This window comes from Eublepharis macularius, chromosome 11 (assembly GCF_028583425.1).
Source record: "Eublepharis macularius isolate TG4126 chromosome 11, MPM_Emac_v1.0, whole genome shotgun sequence".
NCBI classification, from domain to species: domain Eukaryota; kingdom Metazoa; phylum Chordata; class Lepidosauria; order Squamata; family Eublepharidae; genus Eublepharis; species Eublepharis macularius.
In genome coordinates, this window is record NC_072800.1 from 62,851,007 (window position 1) to 62,871,448 (window position 20,442).

The 20,442-nt window shown below is 40.6% G+C and overlaps 2 protein-coding genes across 5 annotated transcripts in view; one reads left to right on the top strand and one right to left on the bottom strand.

Annotated features, from left to right (window-relative positions):
• The window catches only part of AKAP9 (A-kinase anchoring protein 9), a 142,514-nt gene extending 138,274 nt beyond the window's left edge, over positions 1 to 4,240 (bottom strand). For all 4 annotated transcript variants that reach the window (XM_054991883.1, XM_054991881.1, XM_054991882.1 and 1 more), the window contains exon 1: positions 4,028 to 4,240. In XM_054991883.1, the coding sequence (XP_054847858.1) occupies positions 4,028 to 4,075 (48 nt within the window). In that variant the 5' untranslated portion in view covers positions 4,076 to 4,240. The remainder of the gene's footprint in view (positions 1 to 4,027) is intronic.
• A 10,850-nt stretch (positions 4,241 to 15,090) lies between these two features.
• On the top strand, positions 15,091 to 19,613 carry MTERF1 (mitochondrial transcription termination factor 1). Its single transcript, XM_054991740.1, has 2 exons — positions 15,091 to 15,345; positions 18,189 to 19,613. The coding sequence occupies exon 2, from the start codon at positions 18,236 to 18,238 to the stop codon at positions 19,382 to 19,384; it is 1,149 nt and encodes a 382-aa protein (XP_054847715.1). The 5' UTR covers positions 15,091 to 15,345; positions 18,189 to 18,235; the 3' UTR covers positions 19,385 to 19,613.
• The last annotated feature ends 829 nt before the right edge of the window (positions 19,614 to 20,442 follow it).

Here is a 20,442-nt window from a genome sequence, read left to right on the forward strand (position 1 = left end):
GAAATATGCCTTCTAGGCATTTTTTTGTATTTATGGAAAATGTACAGATAGTTTCCACCCCCCAATACATCTCCATAACAATAAATCAAATGCTACAACCTCAGATATTGTATTGGATATAATTATTCTCCAATACCACTCTGGGACTTGCATGTACCTTTGTTTGTTCAATTGTCTACAAATAAGATTTGCACTGACACCTCTTCTTGAATGGGCTTTGTTTGGTTATATGCACTCCACAGGCACATAAGCCATATGCGTAGACCTTGATACTTAATTAAAACTGTCTGTTCGTTTCCTATAATTTCACTGCTTCTGCAAAAAATCTGGGAATAATAGAAATAACTGCTGGTGATTTGCTCTGTCAGCAGCTGGTTGTGTTAGGCAATCAGGGAAAGGAGACACACCTCTGCATGGGAACGAAGAACAAAGGAAAGCAGGCAGAAGGCTGACAGCAACAGTCTTTGCTGCATATGTGGCAAAGAAAAGAAGTCAGGAGGCTATCTAGACTTGAAAAGGGGAAAGCAGTTTATCAAAGACGCTATTGTCAAGCCAATTCAGCCATAAAAAGGAACATTCTTAATAAAAGTATTTAATACATTAATGTGAGAGATGTGAAAAATTCTGACCAATTAAGTGAACCATTAAAGAAGAAATAGTTATGGGATATAAAAAGTTAATGAGAATCACTTTTATTGGTATAATAGTGCAGGTCATGCATGAAATGTTATCACCAAGTTTATCCACATCCATAGCATTAAATTTACAGTCCCAACCCACATGGAGATAGGTTCATATTAATTGGAAGTACATACATACAAAATTATGCAAACACAGGACCGCACAATCAGTTAAAGTTCTGTGAAAAAAAAGTCAGAGGAAATCACACAGAGCAAATTCGGCTACGCCAAAATGCATGTGAAATAACCCATACCAAGTTCCTACATATAGTCTTCCATATGTAGCAGTTAAAAACTATTGTTCATTGATTTTGAAGGAATATGAAACAATGTACAGCAACTCACCAATAATATCCAAAATACTCAAGAACATGCTGAGATCACATCCTTCCACAGAAGGGTATCTTGCATAATGGCCATCCTAAAGGATTGCTATTGTACTCTCTTAGAATATTTACAAGAATCATTCGGAAATCTTCAATAAGCATTTCAAGTGTAAGTAATGTGATCCAATGCAAGTTGTGACAGTACTGTCAAGGGAATGTTATGTGGACATGTAGAATCATGTCTAAATCTATATTTAGAGTTGCTGCTCTATTAAGAAAGACAGGAAAGAATACCTGCCATTATTTCTTACAACTGGCCACGAACATGGAACATGAACACAAAGGGTTTCATGATTTAGGAAACTATCATGCTTCCTTCTAGACAGGCAGAATGTATAGCAAAATTATCAAACATACTAAGGACTCAATGTTGGGAGTAACCATCTTTAATATAATAATCACAAAATGTCTTCCTGCCTAATGTAAAAAAAGTCTCTATTCCTAACCCTTGGACCTTTATTCACTTGACTCCCAGAAAATGGGAAGAAACATAAGTAAGTTGCTGAAAATTTTACACAGCTTCTCTAAATTTATTTTCAAACTTTCCTCAGTTTAAAGAACGTTTTAGAAAACTGATGTGAAAGTCTGGCACTCAAAAGACAAATGAATGTATATTAATGTTGTTTCCTGATCAGTACTAGCTTTGGTTCTAGATCCTCAAACTATTATTTATACTTCAGAATTTTAAATATATTTATTTCATTTATTTAGGCCATCTCTGCAGAGTCCTGTTCAGGGATGCAGTTTGGGATTCACTGACAAGAATGGCTGATAATTTCCATATCATGCACTCTTATCTTTCAACTCTACTGTGATCACCAAATTAGCATTAACTGTTACATGGCAAGTATAGATACCACTGGCTTAATGAAATCAAAATAGAAAAAAGACTGGTATTAACTATGTATAGTAATACAGATGTCTAAACTATTTTCAGTGTAAAAATCTTTGGCAGCAAGCCATTTTAACAGCAGCAACTCTTTAACAAAGGAGCAGCAGTGTACCATTCACCAACCATCTCATACATACACATAAGACTGACATTGATACACTTATACAGAATCATGCATAGCCTTGAAAGGTGGTTGTCTGATGGGAAGAGGACAGGAAAATTGTCCCCTATAGAAGTCATACATGTTAAAAGACTTGAGGGTGTGAGAAAGACAAAAGACAAAGGAACCATACAGTCAGACAGCCAGTTCAAGAGCTTAGATATAAATGGTCATGACCTTAGTCCTCATACTATTTTTACTCATTTGTTTCCCATTCATCTCTGTTTTTTATCTCTCCTCTTTTTGCTCTATGTAAACAACCTTATATTATGCTCAAGCAACTTCCTCTAGAATACATAAGAAAACATTCCTAAAACTCTTTTTTAAGGCAATAGCCTGGTTGAAGATTTGTTCCGACAGAAATAAAGCCTATAAAGTTCAGCACCAAAGAGAAACATGCTTACGATGAAGGTGCCAAAGACCCCTTTAAATCTGCTTAATACTGATAAATTAACAGCTATCCAGTTTCAAATAACAACATCTTGATGTTGGCTGATTGCTTTAACCCTTTTAAACGCTTTAAAATTACCAGCCATTTCTGTCCTCTGAAGTCTTCTAAACATGATAAGTTGTTCGCTCTCTAATACATCAAGGACAGGCACTGAGTAATTGGCAGCTTTACTTACAGCTGGATATACAAGCTTTATGGTGCTACATTATTTATAAGCACACTGAAAAACAATTTAAGTTCGCATTTCTATTTAATGCGGCACAGGTTTAGTTAGTATGCATGATGTTCCAAATTTAGTATGCATGATGTTCCTCTCTGGTCACCCTCCAGAGAGGGCTGGGAGGAACCCACACACACAGCCACGCTTGGCAGAATCTGTCAGTTCGTGGACATTTTCAACTAAAGGATCTCAGGTAGCAGGGGTTTGTAAAAGACCTCAGACAGCTAATGCCAGTCAAAATAGTGAGTCAAACAGACCTATGGTCTGACTTAAAAATTAACAGCGACCTACTTCACACTATCATTTACAAAGATAAAAAGGAATGTAGATTACTGAGCACTTTAAGAACACTGCAGTAGCCCCTAAGGAAAAAAATGCCAAAGACTTTTAAAAAGCATATTCCTATGCATAATGACTGCTGGTTTTTTTTTTAAAAAAACAGTGTTATTTGTATAACAGCATCATTTAAATTGTTTTCATAGTAATAATATGTTGTTGCATGTGCCATTTCAGTCATCTATCTAGCCATCCTAGAAATACAATGGGGTGAATATGTAATAAACGGTAAATACAGGCAAATAAACTTGTATAAGAGGGGTGGAAGAATGACAGGAATAAGATAGGCATAAACCCCACATTATCTGTTACTACTACCATGTTTGGGAGGGGGGGGGTTAGTATAGCATTCCTGATACCCTTTGTATTCCAGTGTATGGATCAATGCGCATGTGAGATCTGCAGCTTTCCTGCACTGATTAATTCAGCAAGAGAAGACACAGCCTTGCGCGCACCAGTTGGCACCTGTGGCATTTTCAAGGCATGTGCTGCCTCTGTCCAGCAACAGCTGTCACAAGCCAATCGCATTACTACACATACACGTTTTTTAAAAAAAGATGAGGCAGCTCCCATATCTGCATCCTGCGTTTTTTTTTTTTAAGCGAGGAAGGATGGCCCATCTTCGAATTATCATCCCTGCAGAACGCACAAAGAGATTGTCAAACAAAGAAAGCGCAGCGCAGGAGAGATGCCAGGGCACGCCTCGCCGGCACAATTGTCCCTGGAGCTTTACAATTCCGTTCAGCCGCCAGAAGGGGAACAGGCAGGTTTTCTCTCCTCTCCCTCGTTAAATCCCGCTCGCCACGTCCTCGGTCCTTCCACGACAGCGTCCAGGCCTGTCCCTCTTGCAGTCCCGACCCTCTCCAAAGCCTCCCTTCCACCCCCCGCCTCGGATCTCTTACCTTGGCTTTACCGGCCTCCAGCTTCTTCTGCCGTTCCTCGTCCTCCATGGCCCCTGCGCGGAGAGACCACAGCGTCACCGAGCGCCAGGCTGGAAAGGGGGAGCCCACCGTCCCCAGAGGCGGGAAAGGGCGGCTAACTCCAGCTCTCTCGAGCTCTTCGTGTTACGAAGCACAGAAGCTCCGCAGCGGACCCACCGGCGCCGCCATCTTCATCTCCACGTAAACACACGGCCGGGGAAAGTGACGTCCGCGCCGCCGCCTTCTCCTCCACTTACCAAGCTGCCTGCCGCTAACTCCTCTAAGCTTGCCCAGGTCCCGCCTCAGGAGTTGCCCCTCAAGGAAGCGAGAACGCTCCCCTCACGGCGCAAGTCGTCTCCCCCTCCCTTCACAAACAGCGGGGGTTGAGCAAAGGTTGCCCGCAGAGTGACTGAGCTCCGCCTTGAACTTTTCGTTAATCAAGAAGTCGGATCTAAGTTAGATAAAGTTGGGAGAGCCTCTAGGCACATACAGAGTACGTTTCCTTTAATTATCGCAATTTCTAGGGAGCAGGGCTTTGGCGTTAAAAGGCGTTTTCCAAACTCCGCCTGAATTAAAAGTAAACTGATGAAAGAACAACATGTATATTGTATCCCATTGAATCCAGGAGAAATTTTTTTTAGAATTACTAGCTCCGGGGTGGGAAATTCCTGGAGCTTGGGGCCCCGGGAATCCTGGGGAGGAGCTCAGCTGGGTTTAATCCCATAAAGTCCCAAGAAAACCATTTTCTCCAGAGGAACTGATTTTTGTCACCTAGAGATCATTTGTAATTCTGGGACATCTCCAGACCCCTGGAGGTAGCTTGCCTTGCAACAGTAAGAAAAGCTGTTCAATGAAGGAAAATTTTAAAAGGCGCCACTTCTAACCCACAGTTCATACAATCCAATCCTACAACCACACAAAACTGTAATAAAATATTTGGATATAATACAAATTATAAACAGAATGAATATACTGATGCATTGGTTACAAACATATACCACGAGTTTCCTGTTAAATTTCTGTTTTTTTAAAATAAATAAATTATTCAGATATCTGTAAACAATATCACCTTTAACATACTTTTCAAATATTAAATTCCAGTGGTACTTTAAATAGGCAATATCAAAAAATTATGAGAGAAATTTTTCAACAAATGAGTCAAATACTAGTTTTTTAAAAAATCTAGAACCATGCAGTGACATTACAAACAACAGGATTAGCACCAGTCATTCATGCAGGCCATTGAATTTGTTACAGCAAGATTCCAGGGGTACCACAAATGAAGCATCATTTTTATATCCTGATTTTATCTGTATCCTATGGTCTGAGCTTTGCACTCAAAAACAGGTGCTCAGGCTGCTCAGTTCTATTGCTGGCTATAATGAACTTTTCTAAAAAAATCTAATTTGTTTATACAGACTATTAAAGTAGGATTGCAGATTTTGTGTAGAATTCTATCAATTTCTGTGATCTCTAAGTAAAGGTACTTAGGGTCAATGAAAAAAATGTGATTTGTCAATAAGCAATATTTAGCTATTTATTTTGCTTGCATATCTGTTAATTAAATATATTTCCACTCCATTCTTGGTCCATCTATACTGGTTAAAGTTGCCAATACAATGTTTTGGGCTGATTTTTTTTAAGGCCCTGGTGCAACACGGTGCTTCCGGGGTCATGCCAGAAATCACATCATCAGTAAGGACCACCAGCTGAGGTGCACCCATTTAGCTGCCTGCCTCCTCCCTGTGAGCACTTCTCCTGGGTCTGCCTCCTCCCTCCTAATTCAAGTTGCTGGCAGGGGAAGATTGGTCATTTAACTTACAGGGGAATTTCCTGGTAGGCCACTACCCAAGAAAGCTGCTGGTTGCCAGGAAAAGGCAGAGCCAAACCCCAGCAACTCTGTCAGTGCCTCAGAGACCACTTTGCTCAGACAGTTCATCAGCAATGGCAATTGGTGTCAGCTCATCAGTTGTTTCCTGCACTACTGCAAGTTGGGAGGAAGATCCAATGAGTGAGCTAATGCCTATTGTTTGCCATGCTGAACTGAGAGGCCCTGCAGTGCTGGTTTGTAGGACCACACGGCCACTTAGCTTGGCTTGCTCTGCACTAGGGTTGACATCCTCCAGGTAGTGGCTGGAGATCTACCAGAATTACAACTGATCTGAACTCCAGGCCATAGAGATTAGTTCCCCTAGAGAAAATGGCTTTGGAGGGTGGCCTCTATGACATTATATCCTAATCAAGTCCCTCCCTCTCCCAAACCCTGCCCTCTCTATGCTCCACCCCCAAATTCTCCAGGAATTTCCCATCCTGGAGCTGGCGACCCTAATCTGGTCCTGCTCTAAGTGCCCCTGTTTTCTGACGCTAGATGAATAGCAACCTGAGAGAAGGCAGGTAACTGCAGCTAACAACAGTCACTGATTCAACTGAGCCCACTTTGCTGATAGTCCATAAGCTTCTTGAAGGAGAATTGATAAAAACTGTGTGGCTTGGTAAAGCCCTCAAAGACAGCCCGAGGTCTGGAAAATAGTGGGCCCAAGATGCAAGAAATGTAAGAGACAGGAAACGAAGGAGAACAGCTGAAGGAAGTGGGCAGAATATGTACTGGACTGAAAAACAATCTTCAGAGAACAAAAGGTCGCGATGGGAAAGAGATCTAAGGGGCAGGCAAAAATGTCACTAATAAAAATTTTTGTGGAAAAACACTAATTGCACTTAACAAGAGCTGAAAAATGGGTGGTGGGGGAAAGAGTACTAAAGAAGTACCAAACTGTAGTGAATATCCAGTTTTATCTAACATAGGGCCAAAATGTGATTTAGACTATTGATAAAGGACTACTTGATTAGGTAAGTCTTCCATGTATGGCTTATCATATAAGTGAATTTACCATAAAAGTAGAGTTCCCATTCCCCCTCCCCCCCCCACACCCACTTACTTGGCCAGTGTGTGTGGGGTGCTCCCACGCCCTGAGAGCAGGCTGTGGTGGCGGTGAGAGCGGGGTGAGGCAATAGTGTCGAGGGGGGGCTGCGGTGGCAGTGGTGAGAGTTGGCCACGGTCGTGGCGAAAGCATCCCGCGCCGGTGAAGACAAGGGCCCCCTTTTACCGGGGCGCCCTTTGACCCCCCACATGATGATGTCACTCCCAGAAGTGCCAGCTCCCATTCCCCTGCAGGGAGAGTCTAGGGACCTGGGCATCTCCTGTCTAGTGACTCCAGGTCCCTTGCAACCCTACATAAAAGACATGGCCATTTTTGTACCAAAGTGATCAATGCCAGAGATATTCTGCTGACATACTAACAACAAGCAAATTGGCCAACTAATTTAATGAGTGCATTTATACATGTGCGGGACACTTACATGGACAAGTACTTTATATGTTTCTGCCATTTTAAACCTTTTTGTCAGTGATATTTGTCAGTGATTTTGGCTGGATCAAAATCTGGTTGTTTTTTAGGAATTATTAGCAAGATCAGATTCTGTTTCTAAAGGAACTGCATGAAACAAGAGATATCTACTTGTGATCTAGTCTGCTATATATACCACACACAGGAATTTTTAAAAACTGAGCAGTTTCGTTGTCTATTTAATTATATTGACTTTGAAAATAGTTCTAATGCAAAGAGAGCAAAGGAGGATACCTAGGGAATTAAGTCTTACTCAATTAGGACTAAGGATCAGGAGACATATCTGAGGATAATGCTATTGGGAGAATTTTTGCGTTGTGTTAATAAAGTCTTTCATGAAGCTGCTATATGCATATTTACAGAGCTATGGAATAAAGCAGCAATGAACATGATATAGAACTAGAATCCACTAGGAGGATTCTTTCATTTGTGATCTTTCTGATATTGTAAGATGAGATACATAATTATGTAAATTGCTGAAATTATGTAATGTTCACACCATAGAACTGGCCAGGGCAGTTGAGATATCCAAATTCTCCATTGAACCATGCAATATCCCAACACAGGGCTTTTTTCCTGCCAGAACGCTCCAGAACAGCGTTCTGGCAGTTCTTAAAACTGCCCCCTGCTCCTGGCCAGGGCCCCGAAATGTCAAATGAAGATAACAAGAGTATATTATAAATAAGCAGGGCTTTTTTTCTGGGAAAAGAGGTGGTGGAACTCAGTGGGTTGCCCTAGGAGAAAATGGTCACATGGCTGGTGGCCCTGCCCCCTGATCTCCAGACAGAGGGGGGTTTAGATTGCCCTCCGCGCCAGCTGGCGCGGAGGGCAATCTAAACCCCCCTCTGTCTGGAGATCAGGGGGCGGGGCCACCAGCCATGTGACCATTTTCAAGAGGTTCCGGAACTCCGTTCCCCCGCGTTCCCCCTGAAAAAAAGCCCTGTAAATAAGTGTATTAAGCATAAGCGTATTGGTTGGAGAGAAACTCTACTTTTATGTCTGGGGGTTGCTGCATCTTTACTCCTGTGATCTGCCAATGGGATTAAATTCTGTTTGACGGGGGAAATGCAAAGAGATCTGTGAATAAAATCTTTGAAGTGATGTGAAAACAAGAGGGACACCTATTTGAGTAGTGACTGTGCCTGAGGCGTTATTTGATCAGGGCCTGCTCCTGTTTCCATTAAAACCAGTCAATCTTTTTTTCATCTTGCTTTTGGAAGGAGACAATAGGGACTTCAGTGTCCAGCTGCCAGGTAATATATTAAACATACCTATAAAATGTAGTAATTGCAAGGGGGAAAGTTAATGTTTATAATTCCTTCACCTCAGTAGTCACCACAGTTAGTGACACAAGTTCCCTTCCTGTTTGTCTGCCACTAAGTAATCGTTTAATAACAAAGCTGAGCACAGCTTTACACCAGAGTATTCTAGCAATCAGTGGGGTTTTCTGTTGCCATGGGAGCTATAAGGAATGAATTTAGGAAATACATGCAAAGTGCAGTGTTCCAGAAGAACAATTGTGTTCCAAAATGGGGTTAATAAGGTGAAGAGGCTCTGTTGGGGGAGCATATGCCTGTACTGAAATACTGAGCGTATTTGGCCTACTGACCTTAAGTATTCTTCTTAAGCAAAACAGAGTCTCACCCCTAAGCTGTACCAAGTGTCGAAAGAAACAGTTTTGCTGCCCTTGTAAAACGTTTACAAACCCTTCATCTGGGTCTTAGTTAAAATCCATTGTGCATTTAAAAACTGGTTTCTGTTAATCATAGTTGTGTAGAAAATTTGGTAACTGCAATGCCAATGTTGTATACTAAACAAGAACCAAGCAAGATGATTAAAACTAAGTTTTCCATGTTTCTGGATCACCAGGCAAAATCATCTGCACGTGAGCTCTTCTCAAACCAAGCCTCAATGCTACTACTGATTAGCATGCATCATAGTCATGCAACCAATATGCAGATTATATGTAATTCGGCCCCTCCCAGACAGCAGACTAAGGCTGCTGAAGCTGGGGGCTGAGTTTGCCATCCCAGAAGGTAAAAATGGCAGTGAGCCTTTTCCCAGGCATCCAGGTACTGGTTGGGGTGGGTGGAGCCAAAGGCTTTATAAGCTGGCTCCACCTCCCCAGACAGCAGTCCACTAAATTTCTTCTGTGGCCTTTGATATTGAAGTTGCCAATCTTCATTCTCTACAATAATTTATTTCAATCTTCACAGGGCTGCTAATCTTGGGTTGGGAAATTCCTGGAAATTTGAGGGTGGAACTTGAGGAGGGCAGGTTTTAGGGAGGGGATGGAACCTCCTCATAATACCACACTCCAAAACATCCATTTTCTCCAGGGGAACTGAACATTGTAGCCTGGAGACCAGGTGTAATTCCAGGAGCTCTCCAGCCCCCACCTGGAAGTTGGCAGCTGTAGATAGTACAAGTAATATAACAACAACAGCAACAACATTCGATTTATATACCGCCCTTCAGGCAACTTAATGCCCACTCAGAGCAGTTTACAAAGTATGTCATTATTATTCTCACAACAAAACAACCTGTGAGGTGGGTGGGGCTGAGAGAGCTCCAGAGAGCTGTGACTAGCTCAAGGTCTCCCAACTGGCTTCAAGTGGAGGAGTGGGGAATCAAAGCCGGCTCTCCAGATTAGATTCCCGCGCTTTTAACCACTACACCAAACTGGTGTAGGAAGTATAACAGTAGGAAGTTTATCCTAAATAAGGCTACACCTTTCTAAACCGTTAGAAAGTTACCCCTTTCTAAGCTATTTGAAGGGTGTAACTTTGTTTAGGGTTACATTGCAATGCTAAGCAGTTACACCCTTCTAAATCCATTGAAGTCACTGCATTTAGAAGGGTGTGACTCATCTTAGAACTGTACTCCTAGACACTTTCACCCTGTAGAAACACATTTTTTTAAATAAGATATCTCTGCAAGATCTCCTAAGCAGTTGTGGTGGGAACACAGGGTACCACAGCAAGAAGAGGAAGGCAGTGCAGAAATATTCCATGGGGCTCATGCTTCTTTGGATTCAAACTATATATTACAAGCATATTTAACCTTCATGCACACTCACAAATATGTATATTAAATGCACATGTATTTTTACACATAAAATGCACAATCCACATACACTACTTTCCCTAATCAACATATCAACACATCTGTCTCCTGTTGTAGAAGACATTAAGATCCAACCAGCTTTTCTATTGGTGAAAAAGGAAGGGAAGGGCCCTCTTTGACTTCCAAAAAGGCTATGTCAGAGATCATGGGAGCTGAATGGATAAAACCATGTAGGAGAGGGGCTATAATTAGGAGGATAATTTGATGAGACTGATGAAGGAGCTGTCTGGATCCAACCCAATAATTAATTAAATAATTTGTAAATAAACAGTATAGCACAGATCACTCATAATGTTGCAACGATACATACCTTCTGAAGAAAACTCTCTTTGCTTTCTGGATCCTGGAGTCATGCAGCTTATAGTTTGACAGATTGTAAGCTCTACATATCTTTTTTTGGACATATTTTATTATTATTCCTTCTCTAGGCAACAACACTATAGGCTGGCCGTTCAGCTGGTTACAGCACTTTGGCTGAAAAGGAGATTAAGGCTTCCTACAACTAAGAAAGTTTGTGAGAGGATGAATAATTTATTTTGCCAGAGATAATATATCAAAGAGGGTAACTTAAGAAAGACTGTAATTTATAATTAATTAACTGCCCTGGCTTACCTCTTGACATTTATTATTCAAATTATGCACAAAATATTAATTTGTATTGCCGCTAACTTGTTGCTACTCAGACACACTGCAATATATATGGCTGAACCATGTACAACAGTTAATTTATACCCCAGGTTGTTAGAGACTGTAACTAGGAACCAAAAATGCTGGTCAGGTTCCTGCACTAGCATAATCGCATTTCTTTCTTTCTTTCTTTCTTTCTTTCTTTCTTTCTTTCTTTCTTTCTTTCTTTCTTTCTTTCTTTCTTTCTTTCTTTCTTTCTTTCAAATATCATTTGAAGTTATTTCAAGTTTTAAAAGCATTTTGCCATGGAGGACGTTTGAGAAAAATCAATCTAAAGGTCTCTGGGCCTATGGAACTAGGAACATGAATGATTCTTTGAATCCACTGTGACTTTATTCAGTTCAACCCTAACAACACTTTCTCGGGAGTAAGCCCTAATGAAGTGACCTGTGCAGAATTCTAAGCTGTGTAGGATTGTCCTATATGCCTTTCACGACAGGATTAATCCTTCTTAGGTATGCCAACCTCCAGATGGGGCCTGGAGATCTCTCGGAATAACAAGTCACCTCCAGATAACACAGATCAGTTCCCCAGGAGAAAATGGCTGCTTTGGAGAGTTGGTTCTATGGCATTATACCCCGCTGAGTTGCCTAAACCCCAGGCTCAACATCCAAATCTCCAGGAATTTCCCAACCCAGGGTTGATAACCCTAGTCCTTCTGGATACTTCTCCAGATTTTATATAATTATTGTTATAATGTGTTGTTGTTATATGCAAGCTCCTTTTTCTAAGAAGACAGGACATACTTTATTTGGTTAAGAAGCCTGTGTCTAGGGTTTTTTATTGTTATCTTTGTTATGATTGATTGTATATCTTTTATTTAAATATTTGAATGTTTTCTTTAAAGATATTAAGTGTTTAAACATTACTTGTTCTTAGCTGATAACCATGCTAAGTATTCAGGAATGAATGACTGGAAATTATTAAAACCAAAATGTTGGATAGAATCATCATGATATTCAATACAGGCTTGACAGGTAATTGGGGCGAAATAGCAGTATGTCAAGAAAGAAATGCCTCATCTCTCTCCCTAGTAGTATAGATTTATCTTTTTTTCCCCCTGTGCAATTATCATGTAACATTGAATATGTTATTGTAAACATGAATCTGCTGCCCTGGTTATTGATTGATGCCTGGAAATGCACAAGGGACGCTGTATGCTATTAATCTGGTTAGGTGCTGCCAGCCGGGTTGGAGAGATTACTGCAGGAATTACATTGAGGGTGGGGGTGGGGTGGGTGCTAATGGGATTTTATTGTTTTCCTTGTTTTAAATGTTAGAATTGTAGGCTGCCTTGAGCCACGAGGGAAAGGTGGAGTATAACTATTTTAATGAATGAATGTGCAAGGTAGTAAAGGACTGAGTAGTTCTGCTTGTTCCTTTCGGAAATGTTTCAGCAGATAATGATGACTGATGGTTCATTGTGTAGTCCTCCGTCTTGTCCAAAACCCACTAGGGCTGCAGTTGGACATAACAACAAGTTCTGACCAAGCCATAGCTATACAGAAACGCAGCTTCTTATGGGATGCTCAAACGTAAGCCTCCTTTCCTTTCAGAGTAGCCAACATTCAGGTGGGGCCTGGAGTTCCCCAGAATTACCTCTGATTCCCAGACTACAGAGCATGTTCCCGGGGCAGCGTGACAATGTCACTCCTGGGAATGACATCATTGTGCCACATTGGGAGCTCTCTCGTGCTTGCACAGGGCTGTTTTGAGCCCCAAACAGGCTGAATCAGGCCCATTTGGGGCCCAAATTGGCCCGGTACAAAGTGCACACACACTCCCAGGCCTGCACGATGACATCATCATGCAGGCCTAGGAGCATGCTCACACGAAGAAGAAAAAGAAGCTGAGTGCGGGGTCCACTTCCCCCTGCTGGGAGAGTGAAGAAGTCTGACAACCCTACGCTGACTTGGATAGCTCAGGCTAGCCTGATCTTGTCAGATTTCAGATTTCAGAAGCTAGGCAGTGTCAGCCCTTAGTAGTTGGATTAGATCAGCAAGGAAGTTCAAGGTTATTATGCAGAGGTGGGCAATGGCAAACCATCTCTGAAGTCTCTTGCCTTTTTTCTGCTTTTTTTCTCTATTTTATGCTAAGTCATGGATGTTTTATTTATGCATTTTATAGTTGGGGTGCGGTCTTTGATATTTATGTATGACCGAGGAAGGCCTTTGGGCCAAAATGCCTCTGGTTTTATTGCCTCTGGCTATTAGTTGTACTATTATATCTGTATATTAAGGATTTCATTTTATGCATATACAAGGTTTTAGTACATATATATATACAACCATATGATGCATTTATTCTAATCTATGTATACGTATTAAACTTTATACCAGTGTTTTAATTTATATTTTAACTATTTTCAACTATTTGATATATATTTATTTCTATTGTGCCAACCTCTTGCTCTTTTCTACTGCTACACACAGACTAACATGGCTACCCATCTTGATCTAAAAATGCTGAATAAGAATTAATAAGTCAAGAATATTTGTTTTCATACTTGGAATTATTTTGGCTGTAATCCTGACCATACTTACTAGGAAGTAAGCCCCGCCCCCTGCCCAAAAGTTTGGATATTCCCAGTGTCATCCATGCAACATCCATTTTCTCTGCCTTTGGCCCCACAGTAGCTATGTGCTCCCCTGCCACCGTTTTTTTTTAAAAAAAGGTGATTAAATATTGTAATGATATAATAACAATCTTATGTACCAGGCTCTCCAAATTCTTAGCTTTCATTTTTAAAAGTATGTGCCCTTTTCCTTGTGGAGATATAAGAGAATGGCTTATCTCTGCAACAAACTAACAACAAAAGAGTCTAGAGACTATTTTTTAAAAGCAAAAGCTGAGAATTGTCGAAGGCTTTCACAGCCGAAGAACGATGGTTGTTGTGGGTTTTCCGGGCTGTGTGTCACAGTGACACACAGAGATCTCTGTCTTTTGGTGCTACACCTCTGAAGATGCCAGCCACAGCTGCTGGCGAAACGTCAGGAACTACAATGCCAAGACCACGGCAATACAAGCCCGGAAAACCCACAACAACCAAAAGCGGAGAATTTAGAGAACCTGGTACACAGATTGCTGTACGGTTCTAATGATTTTCAGTTGCTGATTTTTAAAACACTGTAGAGAAAAACCTGGTGGCATGGGGGGTGGGGTGGCTGCCAGACTGGAAACCACCAGCTTGTCTAAAAGGGGCCAACTACACATTGGTGGCAAACTACACAAGCTTGTCTCCCTCGGGAAAACACTTGTGACTCATGCATGCTTATGTTTTGTTATTGTTGTTTTTAAGGTACCTCTGGATTTATATTTAGTTTGCTGCTACAGACTCCCAAGGCTACCCATGTGGAATTATCACTATGCAAGGCAATTATTACAGTCTCCTGCTACTCACACCAAAATCAAACCAGTGTTCAATAGTACGGCGCTCCTCCCTGCCTCCACATTTCTATGTAGTTATATTGCATGAAGATAATCAAGTTTGTTAAAGTATATACACAAAAGAACAAAAGCAGCATCTCGGAAGTGTGATCTTCAGAAATGCAACGCTGCACAGATTCTAACATCAGATCACAGGCGAACGCATTAACTTATCGCCGCATTTATTATACTCCACAAAACATCTCAGCAAAGGCTGTGTGAATTGTGTTATCTAATGCCGCCCTCTGGTGGTCCCCTGCTTTTTGTTCATAAAATAAATGCAAGCGGATCTCTGTCTGCCTAGAGGGCAGCACCGAAACCAAGCGCGACCGTTTCTCTCTCAGGCTTTCTCTTTCCGCTTGTTGGCGAGGCTTTCAACTTTAACCCCGTAGGGCACTCGCAACGTGATAATGAGTTTATGTAGCAAGCTTTCTTGGGGTCGTTTGTTGCTAAGGAACGTTCATTTTGTAATCCACCGAGCCTGTTTTCTTAAATGTGTATCTATATTGTAAAAAATTACAGTATCGCATTTTTAGTGATGGGATGTGATTCAGAGAGCTGCGGCTGGGAAAGTGAAACAAAAAGAAAGGAGAAGGAAGATGACGGCGCTGCGTGGACGAAGAGGCCGGGGATGCTAAACACGCTTTCTTTCTAAAGGTTGACTTTTGAATGGAGATAATTTTGGGAGGGAGTGTGTGCAATGTTTTGTTTAAAATGCATCTGGCTGTTGAATAATATGCACGCTGTACTCTTTCTCTCTCCCCGTGTGTGTGCGTGTAGGGTTTATGATTGCCAAACTCCAGGGGGCGGATGGACTTCTAGAATTTCAACCGATATTCAGGTCCCCTGGAGAAAGTGGCAGGTTTGGAGGGTTGACTCTGGCTGCTCTCCCTCCCTTCCCCGAACTCCACCCTCCCCAGGCTTTGTCCCCAAATCTTCAGGTATTTCCCATCCCAGAGTTGGAAACTCTAGTAGGGTTGTTAAATAACCAAGGGGGAAAAAATTCAGGCTTGCTCATGTGAATGGCAGTGTGATGTGCAGGAATGAGGTACAGGTGAAACTTTTCACAGGATGGAGGTTGTCATTGTTACCTGCTATTGACCAGTCACAAATCAAGCTTTTTAAAAGCATAACTTCAAAGCTGAAAATGTAGGTGTCTATTGTGTGCCACCTGTAGTTGGTATGGTTTGGCCTAGGTTTGATTTTGTGGCCTGCCCTAGTCCAGTGAGTTGGCCTACTTTATCCCATGGAACTGTTGTGAAGGTAAGCTGGGGCAACTACAGCCATGCTGCTTCCAACTCCTTGAAGGATAGTGAGGTTGCAGTTGTCTAGGAAAAATGCAATTGAATATTTATTTAGTGCTACCCTACTTTAAATGTCTATGCAAAAGACAACTTGTGAAAATATTTAAGCAATTTTGGTTCTCTGCCACTGTTAATGAAGGTCAATTTTAATAAAAGTCAATTGGAGCAATAAACATAGGGAAATGGTATATTATATGTTTGGAAAATTAGTATAGTGCCTCTCCAGAGACTGGCTCAAGGTGGTTAGCAGCTAAAATGAAGTAAACCAGGGAATAAAAACAGTATAAAACAAACAATGAACAACTTAAAATGATAGTCATAATGATAGTTAGGCTTTCACCAGATTATAAAACAAAAAAGATGGAACCCCCTCAATGAAAGACCTGGATAAAGAGAGATGTTTTGTCCGGATGCCTAACCACTGTGCTACAGCAGATCTCCAGGCAGCTGTCAATCCTATCAGTCACCCTGCAAAAAAGTTCATTCTGGGGGAATGTAGTAAAGAAACAGTACTAAGGACATTTAATATTCAGAAGTTTTTTTAAAACTTATTTTAACTTATCCTAAACTGATTTAGGGTAGTATAAATTTAATCCTGATTATTTAGTACAATTGTAAACAGCGTCTTGACTTAACTGCTGATCTCATGAATGCACACAGCTTTAAACAAACTCTGTCGCTCCTGTTCAAGTACAACAGTTCTCAAAATTTAACTTTTAAGTGTGATGTTTAAGTATAATGTTTGTATTGACTGTATATGGTGTACAATGACATGGAGTCAGAGAATAGCTAATTCTATAGGGCCACAACTCAGAAGGCCCTGATCTATGTTCAGAAGTCTTGATTGCAAGAGATTTTGTGCCTGAGACAGCAAAAAACATCCTTTCTTGGTTAATAACTTCTAGCCAAAGGTTTGTTTGAAAGGGCCTGGAAAAACTCACAAGAGCTGTTTTTCCAGGAAATTATACTTTCCAGTATGAACAATTCCAGGCTTATTAGATTGTCTGCAGAGATAGTATTGAGAAGAATCAATGGTTTTTTTAAATCTTAAAATTGAGAGGCCAAGTGATACGTTAGACAAGGAAATACCATGCTCACTCTGGAAATACCAGCATCGTGCAAAACCTGAACTTCTTGTATTCAATTGGAACCCTCTATTGCATATTATTATCTGTGGGTGTGGAATGGTGTCTATCTCTGTGGTGAAATCACTTGAATTGGAATGAAAACCAGTTCAATTTATTACCTGAAGTAAGTGACTATGACAACTGTTTCCATCTCCTTGGGCCATTTGCCTAATTAGAGTTCCTCAGACTGAGCCAGCAGTCAGTCAGCACGTTTTGTGGTGAGTGCTCTGCGGTGATCTGGAAGCCAGGTGACTGCAGGCGGCTGCTGAATATGCTCCTGCTCTTTAGAGGATGGGGTAGCTGATTCCGTCTCCTTCCCCTGAGGTGGAGCGTTCCTGCCCAGAGGGGGCTCTGGTTTCATGTTAGCTGGATGGGTATGAGAGGGGCTCTGTCTTCACAAAGCATGTTCAAATGCTTTGGAGTACTTCTTGCAGACTCTCACAGGACTCCAGACCCTAATGTGAGAAATGCTGAAGTACAAGAAAGCTAGGACATGGTTTTGTGAACTATAGTATTTTTTGTATTTATCAGAAAGGCAAGAGCAAATTATTTTGAAATTTATGTAGCTAGCTACTGATCTTTAATTTTTTACTCACTATGAATATGCATTTTGTTTAGAAGTATTGCGGTCATCTTCAGAGGTCCTGTTTCAGGTGTCCCTGCCGTCTAAAACTAGAAGAGTGGCAGTCCAAGAAAGGCCATTCTTAATTGTGCCATCAAAACTGTAATTCTCTCCCCAGGGAGATTTGTTTGTCTCCCCCTTCATTGTCCTTCCACCTGTGGGTGAAGAATTTTTTCTGTTTTGTTTGGCCTTCCCTCACTAACTCTTATTAGCTCTCATCCTTGTTTGTATGTCTATATGTTTGTGTATTTATATGCTTTATTTGTTTTAAATATTTTCTATATTTGTATTTAAAATGTTGTTTTAATGTTTGAAGTGTTTGCCATTTGGGGACCCTGTATTGAGCGGAAAGGCAGCACAGAAATATTTTTAGTAGATAAATAAGTAATGTTCATGAATGCTGTAGTATGGTTGCTCGTAATGACTTCTTTTTCTCTTTTCTTGAAGTGCTTGAACTGATTGGACATACAGTTTTATTCAGAGATGTGCAGAACATGATCCTGGCAATGAGAAGGATGATGAACACAAACAACTTGTTCCTTTCCAGTATGAACAATTCCTGGCTTATCAAATTGTCTACCGAGATAGTATTTAGAGGAGCATCAAGGAGGGGTTTTTGTCTTAAGCTTGGGAGGGCCAATGATGTATCAGACAAAGAAAACAACATTTTAGTGAGCAGTCTGAAAGTTATGGGTGTGGATATCAAAATGGTAAGACAACGACAGCCTGGGATTCTGAGGAAGCAAGTGACCAACGAAGAAGGCCTGACAAGATTTTTGCAAGCCAAAGGAGCTAACAAAGAAACTATTGCTGGAATTATCTCACGTTACCCACGTGCCATTACACGCTCATATCAATCTCTCAAAGAACGCTGGGAAATCTGGCGAAGTATTTTGATGACTGACCAGGAAATTTTAACAATCCTTCAGCGTTCCCCAGAATCCTTTTTTCGTTCTGGAAATAATGCAAACATGCAGAAAAATATATCATATTTTTGTTCACTTGGGCTAACGTCCAGTGATCTTTGCAAGATGCTTACAAGAGCTCCAAGGGTATTTTCTAACAGTGTGGAGCTCAATAAACAAATGGCAGGTCTGTTGTATGAAATCTATTCATCTCTAGGTGGCGAGAACTCAGATGACTTCATTAAGCAGTTGATTTCTAAAAATGTTTTCGTCTTCTTACGAAGCAGCAAGCAAGTGAAAGCTAATGTTCAGTTTCTTCAATCATCTTTTGATCTGAACAATCAGCAGTTATTGACGCTGCTTCATGCTGAAGGAGGTGATGTTCTAGATCTTTCTAATGAATACCTTAAAAAAACATTTGCAAATGTGAAAAAAAAACTGTTATCTCATGGGTGCACTGAAAAGGAAGTGGATACGTTTGTGATGAAGCACCTTCGCATTCTATACCTTTCTTCCCAGAACCTAAATGATAAAATAGATTTCCTATTACAGGCCAATATTAGCATTCAGCAAATAGTGAAAAGCCCTCTAGTTCTAGACAAAAGTATCAGCACTTTAAGTAGCCGAATTGAGGAACTGGAGAAACTGGACTATAATTTTACAGTCCATGGAATTGGGATTCTTGCACTGAGTAAACCACGGTTTGCGGTTAAACTGGGAAAGTTTCATTGTACGTAATGACAGAAAAGTTACCTTTTGTAACAAAAGAGGAATCGGACATTTGGAGGGGAAAGACAAATAATCTTACAAATAGTGTATTTTTGAAAATAATAATTTGGTATGACTTGTCTTACTAAAAAGTGGTAAATTCTCAAGTGTTGTTGCTTTGAATGGTATACAAAGCAAATCTACAAGCTGTAATAATTGAATTGCTGTAATAAATGCAGATTAATGCCAGAAAAGCAGACGGCTGGACTGTAAAACACTCTTTTACTGCAGAGGCTTTGGTGTAAACTTCTGGATGCTCCACTGTGTTAAGCTGCCTGTGTATTCTTTAGCTGGGAATGAAAAAGGGTGTGTGGAACAGCAGTTATTTAGAGTGAATTAATATAATAGATCATTGAGACAAAACACATTTGAAAAGAAACATATTTATGAGGAAATATATTTAATTAAAATAAAGGTGCAAAAAATGGAAGGTTTAAATTCAGCCCAGCCGTAACCCAATATTTCCATTAAGATTATAAATAGTTAAATAGATGTTAAAGAAGACTTTATTAAAACAAAGGAGCTATATAGTGATAATGGCTCTCAAGTGAAAAGCAGAGTAATTGACAACTATAAAGGGCAACGGCCTCTTGTGGTTAAGTTTTTCATAAGATAAAAGGGCGCAAATCTTTGGGGAGTAATTCATGTTAGAATTTATTGCTACTAATTACTTGTAGTCATGAAGTATGCACCATGCTGTAAAAACTGAGGAATAATACATGTTGGCCTTTAAATGATAAAAATAATCTATTGGGTTTGCTAAGATCCCTTTTGATTGTAAATTCCAAGCAATTATGTACCTGTGGCTGATTTGAACTCATATTGTGTTCTTGAGGAACTTTCTTTGAAATCAGATACATCATCAAACAAATCACAGAGAGCTAATCTTGGATGCCCTTCTCCCCTGGTGTCCTCAGACTTGTTCTCATGCTGTTTTTCCTCAGGGGAAAAAAATACATTGATTTCTTGCTCCTCAAAGAGATTTGTTTGCTTATGAGAAATTTGTCCTGTGAGGTTTTTTTAAAAAA

Bases quoted from the DNA above. Each gene is read 5' to 3' on its own strand.
- MTERF1 (XM_054991740.1), top strand. From the start codon at position 18,236: ATGATCCTGGCAATGAGAAGGATGATGAACACAAACAACTTGTTCCTT.